The sequence below is a fragment of the Bufo gargarizans genome, chromosome 10 (genome assembly GCF_014858855.1).
Source record: "Bufo gargarizans isolate SCDJY-AF-19 chromosome 10, ASM1485885v1, whole genome shotgun sequence".
NCBI lineage: Eukaryota > Metazoa > Chordata > Amphibia > Anura > Bufonidae > Bufo > Bufo gargarizans.
This window is the reverse complement of record NC_058089.1, coordinates 21428845-21441557: the sequence shown is the minus strand read 5'-3', so window position 1 is coordinate 21441557 and position 12713 is coordinate 21428845. Positions and strand designations below refer to the sequence as shown.

At 44.5% G+C, this 12713-nt stretch overlaps 1 protein-coding gene across 1 annotated transcript in view; it reads right to left on the bottom strand.

Moving 5' to 3' along the window:
• Nucleotides 1-4842: 4842 nt before the first annotated feature.
• LOC122921066 (synaptotagmin-12-like) overlaps nucleotides 4843-12713 on the bottom strand; it is a 56622-nt gene continuing 48751 nt past the window's right edge. The window contains 1 exon segment of the mRNA XM_044270962.1: nucleotides 4843-5045. Within this exon segment, the coding sequence (XP_044126897.1) occupies nucleotides 4872-5045 (174 nt within the window). The 3' untranslated portion in view covers nucleotides 4843-4871.

Below are 12713 nucleotides of genomic sequence, written 5' to 3'. Positions count from 1 at the left end.
GGGAATGTGCCACCAAATTTTTTTTCTACCAGTTTAAAACTTGTATCAACAGATGGCAGATAGCGACACATATCCTTTTTTTTATTTTATTTTTATTTTCTGATTGTGGATTTTTTAATTCAATTTCCTAACCATGATTATGGGGGCGGCCATCTTACCTGAGCTGTACTTAACAGCATTTAGAAAGCATTTAAAGAACAGCTTTACGGAAGCCACAAGGGCCACAGACACAATAGACAGGAGGAGACCTCATTGACTTCTAGGGGAAAGTTTTCTAGGCATGCACTGTGACCTGTGCCTGTGATGATAAACAGATAACTGCAGTAAAGTGATCTGTACAAACCCCAAAGTGACGCCTATTATTAGGCTTAGTGGCCAGTGCGAAAGCTGCAGGATTTTATGTTTTTTGTTTAACTATAGATATTGACATGAAAAATTAAAAAATTACCACCAAAAATTCTTTCAAAAATATGTTTAACACAAAAAACTTGATTTTAAACAATAGGTCATTTTCTGATGACACATTCCCTTTACATATATCCGTTTTTTTCTTGAGTGTTTCTGGGAAGGGTCCAAATTTTATATTTATATATCTATAATCCCATCATTTTGTCTAGATGCTTTCCCCTTTCTTAGATTCTACGACCCCAGTCTTCGCCGTAAACCAGTAACATAGTACATAAGGCTGAAAAAAGACATTTGTCCATCCAGTTCGGCCTATTATCCTGCAATTTGATCCAGAGGAAGGCAAAAAAAAAACAACTGAGGTAGAAGCCAATTTTCCCCACTTTAGGGGAATAAAAAATTCCTTCCCGACTCCAATCAGACCAGATATTAATGGGATATAGTGGGTTAGGTATGATATGCTCTATAGTACTGTAGCAGTCATGATAATCAGGGGTGTAGGATAATAGATTTTCTATAAGCTTCATTATCACAATCGGCTGATCAAACTATCTAATGTATAATAAATGTGGATAGATATATATATATATGTAGAGTCTTGTAGAAAAATATAACTTGCAAACATGAAATCTGTGAAAAATAGATGTACCCTTGTTTTAAGAAAATGTATTAGTTAAAGGAGTTGTCTCATCATGGACAATGGGGGCATATTGCCTGGATATGCCCCCATTGTCTGATGGTTGCTGGGACCCGCACTTATATTGAGAACGGAGCCCCGCAAGGTGGTGGCTGGAGGACTCCAGTCCGGCCACCACCAAGCCGGCTCCCCATAGAAGTTAAGGGGAGCGTACCGCGCATGAGCAGCCCCTGCTCCTATTCCTTTCTATTTTTGCCGGCCCCATAGAAAATGAATGGAGGGTGGCTGTGCATGCGCAGTGCGCCCTCCTTCACTTGCGGGGCTCCATTCTCAATATAGGTTCGGGTCCCAGCGGTGGAACCCACACCTATAAGACAATGGGGGCATATCCTAGCGATATGCCCCATTGTCCATGATTAGACAACCCCTTTAAAGGGGCTCTGCCGCTCGGATCAACGCTACCCTACCAGGCAAATAACAAAAAAAATATTTTTCTTTATGCTGTTGGTGGTCCGGTGGTCGAGCACCAGGAGCCGGGCTTATGTGGTTCGAGTACCGCTCCAGCGACGCCCCTGGTGCTCCATAATGACGCCCCTCTGCTGTAGTTCACGCCCCCTGTCTTTAGATTGTCAGCACTAGACCCTTTGGCTTAGCACTGAGATCCTGCGCACCCGTACCGTGATGGAACTACAGCAGAGGATATCATTATGGAGCACCAGGGCCTTCGCTGGAGCAGTGCTCGAACCGCATAAGCCCGCCTCCTGGTGCTCGAAGTTCATTTTTCCCCACCACCCGACTACCAACAGCAGAAAGAAAGGTATAGTTTTTGCTATATGCCTGGTAGGGTAGCGTTCATCCTAGTGACAAAGCCTCTTTAAAGACAGGTGCACATAAGGGTTTTCCAGGATTACATATCTTTCCTATATATTATTTTCCAGAAACAGTGCCGCTCTTGGCCGTAGGCTGCGTCTGGTATTGCAGTTTACTTGAAAGAGGATTGGCTGTAATACCAGACCCATGGACAGAAGTGGGGCTGTTTCACATGGGAAAAAGATCCTTTTTTGATTCCGGAAAAGTCCATTAATTCCATTCTTACCATTGTTCAGCTGAAGATTAGCAGACGTAACAAATACGGTTAAGAAAATACAATTTAATATATTGATTGGAGCGAGTAAAGTGAAGTACGTAAAGTTTTTCTTCTTGCTAGTATTGCATTGCTTACAAGTAGCCCGTTCTGTTAACCTTACCTTACAATATAAAAATATCAGGACATACTTTGCATGCATAGAGCCAACTAGAGCTTCTTCATCTACATATATTTACATATAATTAAATCCAACCCAAACGCTATTGACAGTTCCCGAGCCAAGAAGTTTTACAGTATCACTATAAAATCGGAAAGGTTAGCACTGGAAGCTACCCAAGACCTGGCTGCCACCTTAAAATGCATGTCCTCTTTTTAACAGCCTGTCATTTTTAGGTCCAGCCTTCTGCGCTAGGTAATCACAAGCAGAGCAAAAGGTGGAAAAGGTCAAAATCACTTAAAAAAATAACAAATTTTCTCTTCTCCAATCCTCCACCTCTCCATTATGACCCCCCCCCCCCCAGTCTCCATATCCTGGCCCCTGGAAAGTGATCACCCAGCCAGTCAAGTCACTGTCCCCAGTGGTGACCCGCCTCAGCCAGTGGGACAGTGACGGCTGTAGACGGGACATCACAGTTGCATCCAAAACAATAGGTTACATGCGGCAGCGCAGGAAAGAGGGTGGCGCGGTGGCGCTGGATCGGAGGGAGCTGGGAAGGGGACTTAAAATGCTTTTATCAGACCCCTAGCAGTGTCCCTTCATAAAAAATCTTAGACAACCTCTTTGGGCTCCTAAACTCCACCTGCAGATGGTGGTACTATGCAGCCAGACAACAGAGCCGACAATCCTTGGGGTCCTACGGTGTCCACCTGAACATAAAAAATCCACTCATCCTACTGCTGTTCCATTCCCAGGACCAGGAATCGGCTTGGTCCCATGACAGCTATGGCCAATCACAAGCCTCAGCGGTTTGAACGGTACATCACTGCTGTGACATAGCGTTTAAGCAACTGTGACCACTGAAGTCTGTGATTGGCTGCAGCGGTCACTGAAACAAGCTTGCTTCTTAGTCCTATGGGGAGCAGAAGAGGCTGGAAACAGAGCAGCGTCGGGACTGTGGATAGTTAAAGGGAAGCTGTCACCTGGAAAACACATATTAAACCAACCACAGTACCTTAAAGTACCCCCAGTGTGCTGCTAATCATGATTTTCTTTCCTCATATCTGTTAAAATCGCAGTTTTAATGTCTGTTGACGCCTTCTCCAAGTCAGGCTTGAAGTTGTCAGGCCTCCCTGCTTCAAGGCACGATAAGCCCACCCCTTACTCCTCCTCTCTACATTGTGATGGATATCTTGCCGTGATGCCGGCACCACGCTCTTCTCGCGCATGCGCCGTGCGCTGCCTGTTACAGTGCGATCCCGGCTCCCTTACTCACGCCTTCATTTTGCAGACTGCACATGCGCCGTTCAGTTTTATCGCGCTCACGCCCGGCCGTCGCTTCTCGTCTTTAGCGTGAGCATGATCACTGGCTTCAGGCGCTGGAGAAAGCAAGCCAGTGATCACGCTTACGCTAAAGACGAGAAGTGATGGCCCGGAGCGAGCGCGATGGAACTGAACGGTGCATGCGCAGTCTGCAAAATGAAGGCAGTGAGCGAGCCGGAGCCGGGATCGCGCTGCAACAGGCATCACGGCAAGATGTCCATCACAATGTAGAGAGGAGGGGTAAGGGGCGGGCTTATCGTGCCTTGAAGCAAGGAGTAGTCGCTGGAGGACCCCGGTCCGGCCACCACCAAGTGCTTTCCCCATAGAAGTGAATGGGATTTCACCGTGCATGACTAGCCATTCACCTCTATGGGCCCGACGGAACTGCATGCGCAGTGCGCCCTCCACTACTTTCAGGGCTCCGTTCTCGATATAGGTGCGGGTCCCAGCGGTGCAGCTGTATATATATATATATATATATATATATATATATATATATATAATTATTATTTTTAAACCTATTTAGATAGCTTTTGATTATTTAGTGGACATTCGTTTATCTTCTGTCGTGTATCTATGACGTCTTTATGGCAAATTAGAGGAAGCTTTCTGGAGTTCCCCTATAAATGCATGGACCAATAATAACCAGCACTGCAGATAAAATTTATGACAATTTATACGAATTTATTTGGTCAGCGCCAATACCTGGAGGCCATCTTGGTCATTGGAGGACTGCATTAACCTCTCAGGGTGAACAGGGGAAAATCAAGGAGTGATTTCTACCCATCATGGATTTCAATAGTGCATTTGTTCAGATGTGTATCTGCCGTAGTAACAGTAAGTAGATTACGGTATTTAGTCGTTACATTTATGGCTTTGATCTAGGGCAGTTTTTGTCCCACTGGCGGTAAGCTCACCCTTTTAGTTACTGTACATATTCCACCCCGTATGTGTTTAATAACGTCCATTAAAATAGCTTGTGCAGCAAAGCATATAACACTTAAAAGCAATAATAATATTTTTTTCTGTACATCATCGGTCTGTAAAATAACCCTTAGAAACAAATTCACGAAACAAATCATGAACGCAGCGGCGGTCACCTAACATACCGCCTAAAGTGTCATAGGAATTTGGAGGTGCCATGCACAATATCTACACAAGAGGTTCCGGATATTGATAGGTTTACCATGTACATCTTGAACAAATGCCCCTCAGTCTTGTGTTCATTTGCACTTAGGGACAAATCGGGGCACCCGAGCCTCTTAATTTCTCCGTAATTGATGCCACATGGACACAGGTTTCCTTAGAGTTGCTAACATTTGGTTCCAGTGAGTCATGCCCATCCCGCTGACTGCTGGCCCAATGATGACATGTCCGATATTCTCTGCTCTCCCGTCATCACAGCATTCGGCCACCGTAATCCTCAACGATAGATCCTAAGATGAGAAAGCGTCAGGTTTTATTTTGATCATGCAAAGAGTTTTTTTTGGGCTGCGTATCATTTTTTATTGATGGGGCAGAATGGGTACAAAAAAAAGGATTTACTAACTGGTCCTCCACCGCTGCTGTTCCAATGCTTACTGGGTCCCTTCTGGCCTCCACTTTGTGGTTTTGGTTTGACACATAAGAAATGGCAGGGGGTACCTGCTCAGCCAATCCCTGACCACATCGGTGACCCGCCTCAGGCAGTGACTGGAAGTAGAACTGATATCAGGAATTAGAGATTAGCAGAGAACCAGTAAGCACTGGAATGGCAGCTTTCGGATATCATTGCGTGTAAAGCTTCTTTTGTGGGAAGAAGGAATGCAAATGAGCTCTAATATGCTCTGCCTCTAATGCTACCAGATATAAGGTAGCTATCTTATAAGTCAATGTACAACCTTTTAAAAGGCCTTGAGACATGATTTGTGTAATAATTAAGCCAGCATCTCATCTGCAGCCTGCTGTTTTTGGGTGACTTGAAGGATAGCTGCCTTACACCCAGTAGCATTAGAGGCAGAGCTTGTGAAGAGCTCATTTGCATCCCTTTCTTTTCAGAATTCCATAGGAGCGTTGCCTGGCCTATTAGACTGCTCACGCCGAATAAGGCGCTCTCCAAAAGGAGATATATTATCCCCCACATCCTGACCTAGGCCTCTCAGTTAAGCCAGTACTCTCTGATCTGCACTGATGAGCGGAAATCACCCTGAAACTGTTGTCAGCAGATGAGATGCTGGCTGATTTAATATCCAAGTCATGTCTCAAGGCCTTTTAAAAGATTGAATGTTGACTTATAGGATAGCTGCCTCACATCTGGTGGTATTAGAGACAGAGCTTGTAAAGGGTACTTTCACACTTGCGGCAGAGTGATCCGGCAAGCAGTTCCGTCGCCGATCCAGCAATCTGTATGCAAACAGACAGCATTTGTAGACGGATCCGGATGCGGATAGACGTTTTTGGAATAGCTGTATTTTTAATACATTCCTATGGAAAAAAAATGCGGAATCCGGCATTCCGGCAAGTGTTCCGGTATTTGGCCGGAGATAAAACCGTAGCATGCTGCGGTATTATCTCTGTCCTGAACAGTCAAAAAGACTGAACGGATTGCTCTCCATTCAGAATGCATGGGGATAAAACTGATCAGTTATTTTCTGGTATTGAGCCCCTAGGACGGAACTCTATGCCGGAAAAGAAAAACGCTAGTGTGAAAGTACCCTAAGAGTTCCTTTGTATACCTTTTCCAGAATTCTAGAGGAGCTTTGCCTGGCCTATAAGACTCCTCACGCTATTTAAGGTGCTCTCCATAAGTAGATATTATATTCCCCAAATGCTTCTTTTCTGCCCCATGTATAAAAAATGTAACCTTTTAAGTAGTAAGAACAAGTTTCTAACAGTTTTCCCCGCTCCTCTCTGTAATAAACATGTACACTAGGCTTGCCAGAGAATGCATGTTCTTTTCAGTAGGAAACGGGGTTTGAGCCTCTTATTTTCCGATGGAAGAAGAGGACCCAGCATGTTGAAACCCAACATACCCAATCCTTCTTTACATGCAGCGATCTCCTCCAGAGTACGGAAAGAAGTGACCACCAATGCCATTGCTCTTCCCCATAATGACTCGTCGTTTTCCGGCAGCAGATTGTGTTTACATGGCACGAACTGCTGCCGGCAAACGACGATTTTGGGCGGTACATTTACACTGCCAGATAATCGCTAACGAGTGTTCCAATGAATACTCGTTAACGATTATCTTTAAGATTCTCGCCCCTTTACTCTTGAGAAGGAACAGCATGCTTCTGAAGTGTCCCTGCGAAAGTGATCCATCACAGATCTCTCTATCCAGGTAGATACTCTCTGATTGGAACAAGAAGTACCTTAATAAGTAAAAGGGGTGTTCTGGGAGTACAATATTGGTGACCTATCCTCAGGAAAGATCATCAGTATCTAATCATTGGGGGTCTGACATCAGGTACCCCCACAAATAGCGCCATACACTGTATAGTGGCCTTGCTTGGTATTGCAGCCTAGGCCAATTCATTTGAATGGTACTGAGCTGCACCTAGGCCACGTCACTGTCCTAGGAAGAGGCTGCAGCGCTCACTGAAACACTTGAGTGACGGAGGTGCTGGGAGTCCGACCCCCACCAAACAGATATTGATGCATCCAAAAATGGCTGTAACATTCAAGGAAAATAATTTCTAAAACAAACGAAAAACCTCCTCCTCTTTATATTTCTTCAGTAGAATTATAATTTCTCAGGCTGTAGCATCTGTATAATTAAAGGCAATCTGTTACCAGCGACCTCTCCATCAAACTGTCTGTATAGAGACATAGCTGTGGTTTTTCTTTTGTTGGTTTGTGGCTTTGTTCCCGAGTTATGATACTTCTTCTTAATATGCAAATTAGGCCTTTGGTGCAATGAGGGCGTCACCATTGCTCTTGTTGCACCAAGCTCCACTCAATTCAGTGATAAGCCGCCTCCCTTGCTTCTTTGATTAAAAGGGCCGGGCAGTGACAAAGCAGCCAGGGAGGGGCTGGTTACACACATCATACCTACCACCAAGGTCTGCATGTGGGCTGAGCAGTGCAGGGAGAGAGGTCAGGGATTAGCTAGGAGGTGACCCTTCCCCTGCCTCCCGCCTAGAGCCTGGTTGGTGGTTTATCTGTGAGTCTGAGTGCACGTCTGCCGTGACAGTAAGGCCTCTTTTACACTTCCGTTTTTTTTTCCGTTTTGCAGGCCTTTTTTTGCGGTCCGTATACGGAACCATTCATTTCAATGGTTCAGCAAAAAAAAACGGAATGTACTCCATATGCATTCCGTTTCCGTATTTCCGTTCTGTTGAAAGATAGAACATGTCCTATTATTGCCCGCAAATCACGTTCCGTGGCTCCATTCAAGTCAATGGGTCCGCAAAAAAAACAGAACACATACGGAAATGCATCCATATGTCTTCCGTATCCGTTCCGTTTTTGCAGAACCATCTATTAAAAATGTTATGCCCAGCCCAAATTTTTCTATGAAATTACTGTATACTGTATATGCCATACGGAAAAACGGAACGGAAACACAACGGAAACAAAAAAACGGAACAACGGATCCGTGAAAAACGGACCACAAAACACTGAAATAGCCATACGGTAGTGTGAAAGAGGCCTAATGGTGATGCCCACATTGCACCAAAGGCTTAATTTGCATATATTAAAAAAGTATCATAACTCGGGATCGGAGCTTCGGATCAACAAAATAAAAAAAGCGCTTTAGTCAGGTGAACCCCCAGCTACGTGTCTATGCGACCAGCTGCTGCTGACAGATGCAGACAAAAAGCTAAACAATTCTAGAAAGTAGAAATGTATAGGACTTTACCTAATCTAGTGCAGAGTTCAGTGTAAAATACCACCACCCCTAATTCAATTCATGTAATGAGTTCTTCAGGACCATTATTCTAATTCGTCTGTGATCTAATTCCTAAAACTAAATTGTCCATTGTGTCATAAAGCACCACTTTAAGGACTGGCTGCAAACTGATGTTCACTGCGTCCTCAGGAAACAGTAATGTGGAGACTTGGAAGGAAAAATCAATCGAGTAGCATTGATCTTGAGCTCCAAGAAGAGACGCTCCGGCCACAGACATTTATGATGCATCCTACCTCCCTCCTATCGGGGGATTCCCATCAACGTTAATAGAGCGATCAGTGTGAAAGCTTTACCTGCTCTCTTCTACGGCTCATCCCTTTCACTCATTAGGATTGACTCAATGGGACCTTCATTCTCCCAATTAGCGGAATCCAAGGACTGAGACCCAGGGATATGCCATTAACAGGGTCGGTCTGACCCATCAGTCCACCAGAGGATCCTCCGATGGGCCAAAGCTCTGACAATAATGGACCTCTATGTAAACAGGCTGGTCCAAATGGACTTCAGTCCGACGTTGGCCATAAATATCCATGAATATATTCCAAATACATCTTCAATATTCAGCCACTAACGCAAAATCTGCCCCCAGACATCCTCATGGGACTCTTGCACACAGTCAAAAACAACGACCACAGGCAGTTTCTGTAAGGTAAAAATTGGGCATGCCGCAGCATACACTGTTACATGGAGACAATGGTGGCACATTGGGTGATTAATCCACCGTGTGGGTTTAGAGCCAGTTCTTAACCATAATCCTCTTTCGCTAATTCTAGATTGACCAACTTCCTTGGCTCTTGCTATCTGTCAGCCCCTTTATTTTGTGTTGCAACCTTCTTGAGCTTCCAAAACTTAAGCCATAAATACCCAGATAACAATGGACCCTTAGTATGCACCGTGTGGGGGCAGCGGCTGAAGCCTATAAGGATCCATTGGCACTTACTGGGCACTGTGGCTAACACACTGAAGAATGGGGGGCTTTCGGTCATGCTTTCTAATTGGGGCTGTCAAGAAGAGGCAAGTGAAAACCTTCTACTATATATATATATTTATATATATATATATGGTATGTGGAAGGAAGGGGCTAATAGTCGTACCTTCAATGCAGGCAGACCACACTACTGCTATGGGACCTGGGGGGCAGAAGGAACCCAGCAATGAATTCCTTTTTCTGTGCTCAGTGTGAAAACACTACATTTTTATACAGTTGCCCCTCGATTGAGCTCAGTGCAAAGAGATGGTTACGGCTTCCATTACAGGCAATGGTAACTGTATAGACTTCTGCACTGAGCTCCCCCTAGTGGTGCCAGCTTTGTCATAGAAGGCAAGCAGGAGATTTATCAATGTATTGATACCATTGAGTAATGTGGTGTTCAGAATGAGCGCCATATTTTGGAAGCACCAGGTCTATTCTTGTGGCTGGGTGAAGCCTAGGGTGACTTTTTTTATTTTTATTGCAAGATTACTGCTTGATTTAAAAAAAGAGTCAGAAATCGGAGACATTGCGCTTTGTGTTCTGTGGCGCCTGGGAATGTTTGCCGCACGCTTACTGGGAAAATGGTGGTGCAGGGGGGCCCATGCTAAATTTTGCTAGGGGGCCCTGTGAGATCTGTAGATGCCCCTGCCTATTTTTATTTTACAGTCCTGGGGGTATTTAAGAAAGCAAGCCATAGATGGACCCCAGTATATATTGTGAAGAAGAGAGAGCGTGTTCGAGAATTTCTGTGTTCTGCGCCAACCACTCAGTATTCTACTTAGCGCACAGACTCCGGCTGCCTCGTACACAAGGTCATTTTTCAATGCTCTATAAAAGTCTTTCTTCCACTAATAACACTTAATCAGAAAACAATCTTGTCGCCTGGCCGGCGATAAAACAAATAGTTAGAAAGGATTTCCACCTAAAGTAAAAAAAAGAAAGAAAATAATCGCCAATAAATCGGAATCCTCCAGTTGTCTTCTCCTGACATAGGTATATCCATCTCAGGAAAAGACAAATGAAAACTGCTATTGCCACCATGGCAAGTCCACAGGGTGGGCTTCCATTTAGGCTGTCTAGGACTCCAGTCAGACTGATGAATGGCAAAACTTCCCAGTTATTCAATGATACATCCCCAACGGCCATATTACTTCATAACTAGGCTCTGTAACATTCAACAACTCAGGAACTCACATAATTATTAAAGGGAATCTGTCATCAAGATATTGCCTGTGTAAGTAAGCACAATGCCTGGTAGGGACTGGATAGACTGTGAAAACACTGCCTTTGTTATACAGAACCTTTGGTGCATCTTGCCGAAAATGACATATTCCTATACGCAAATGAGCTCTTAAGTGCACCAAGGGTGGGCCCCAGCCACTAGGTGCACCCAGGCTGTGCTGCTCTGCAGTTGAAGCCCCTCCTTCTCTTGTTTGACATAGTTAGGCATCTTATGTCATGTAAGATAGGGAACAGTGCAGCCCAGTACTCCAAATGCACCATTGTCCCTACCTACTTGCACAATCCTCCCTACATGGTGGCCCACAACCTTTGTGACGGTCTACACCTAATAGAGTAGGAAGGAGGTCAAAACCAGAAAGGAAAAAAACAGGACCAGATCAGAATCCAAAAACTAAGACATACACAGCAGAGTGAAACCAGGAGATAACGTCAGAGACAAAGTCAGCAGGCAAAGGCAAGGTTGCAAACTAGCAGAGTCTAATACCAAACAGTTTTCCAATGTCAAGCAAGGTCAACTAACAAGCACAGTCTTTCCAGGAGGTCATATCAGAGGCAAAGTCAGAGAAACAGGCAAAAGGTCAGCGATCCAGAGTACCAGATACAAAGCTTGCTAGTGAGGCAGGGAAACTAATCACAGGCAACTGTGGCCAGCAGCAGCCTGTTTAAATCACCCAACCCCAGGAAGCATGTAGCGCCAGCGCCGACCCTGATTGGTTCAGCGTCCCTGCTCCCTGATAGATTGACTAGCTGTCACCCCCAGATCTCTGAGAAGTTCTGACAGACGTTCTTCAGTACCTCCTGCATGATATTCTTTTGTTTTGGTTTCTCTTTGACATCTCTTCTCCCTCTCCCAGCTGTCATCTATTAGCAGTGATTGCCTCCCTTTATATCCCCTCCCATACTGCCTCACTTTGCGGTTTATACTACTTCCTGGATTGTGTTCACTGCTTGAAGTGCTACTGCTCGTTTCTCAGATAAGTCTATTTCTGTATTTGTGTTTTCCTGTTGGCTTGATTCTAGGTGATAGAACCGAAAAAAGAAAAAGAGGCCTCACTATATTACCATAAATGAGGGCAAACAGAGAACCAATCATATAAACCTAAAAGTGTTGCTAGAAAAACAACCATAGAATGCCCAATAAAAAAATAAATACTTTATTATGTCATCAATTGTTAAAAAAATTCATAAGACATTTTCACAGAATTACTATGGAGAGTAGTCAGCACAACAACCTGGATGCAGTAGTCCCCCCCCGCCGGTGCCTCAAAATCCCACCAAACAGATGGAATACATGTATGTGCAATATGCAGTGAGGTGATTCACAAGTAGAAAGCATCAGGTGTATACCCGCTACAAGTGACTGTGATATTTATCTCATTGCACAGCCCAGTGGAGAGTCAGTGTATGATAATGGAGCCCTAAATGAAAATACTCCAGAGCACATACTGTCACAACCAGACAGCTGAGAAGCTCTGACAGAGGCCTTTCAGAACCTCCTCCTTGAGTTTTCTTTGTTGTGGTGTTCAGTTCCTCATCTCGTTGGCCTCTCTCAGCTGTCATGTAGTTGGACTGATTGCTTCCCTTTAAATTCCTCCCCATAATGCATTACTGGGCGGCTTATACTTCTTCCTGGAGTGTGTGTGCATGCTGATCCTATTTGATGACATAATAAAGTATTTATATTTTTATTGGGCATTCTATGGTTGATTCTAGGTGACCCTGACTCCCTCCGTATTAAGTGCAGGGAGCCGGTGGTCGTGTCCCCTCACTATTATAGGGTTTTCAGGTGTCACTCAGTCTAGGTACGTGGACATGCAACTTTCTATCATTGAGATCTTTGCATGGGCTGAGCAGTGAGGGAGAGCTCTAGGGCTTTAATAGGGCTCACCCTTTTGTTCCTTAGTTTGGGATCAAGTCAGTCGGATCTTTATTTGTTACTTCTTGTTTTCTGCAACACCATCCGTGACACTAGCCCTACTGTCAGTGGGACTGGTTGTC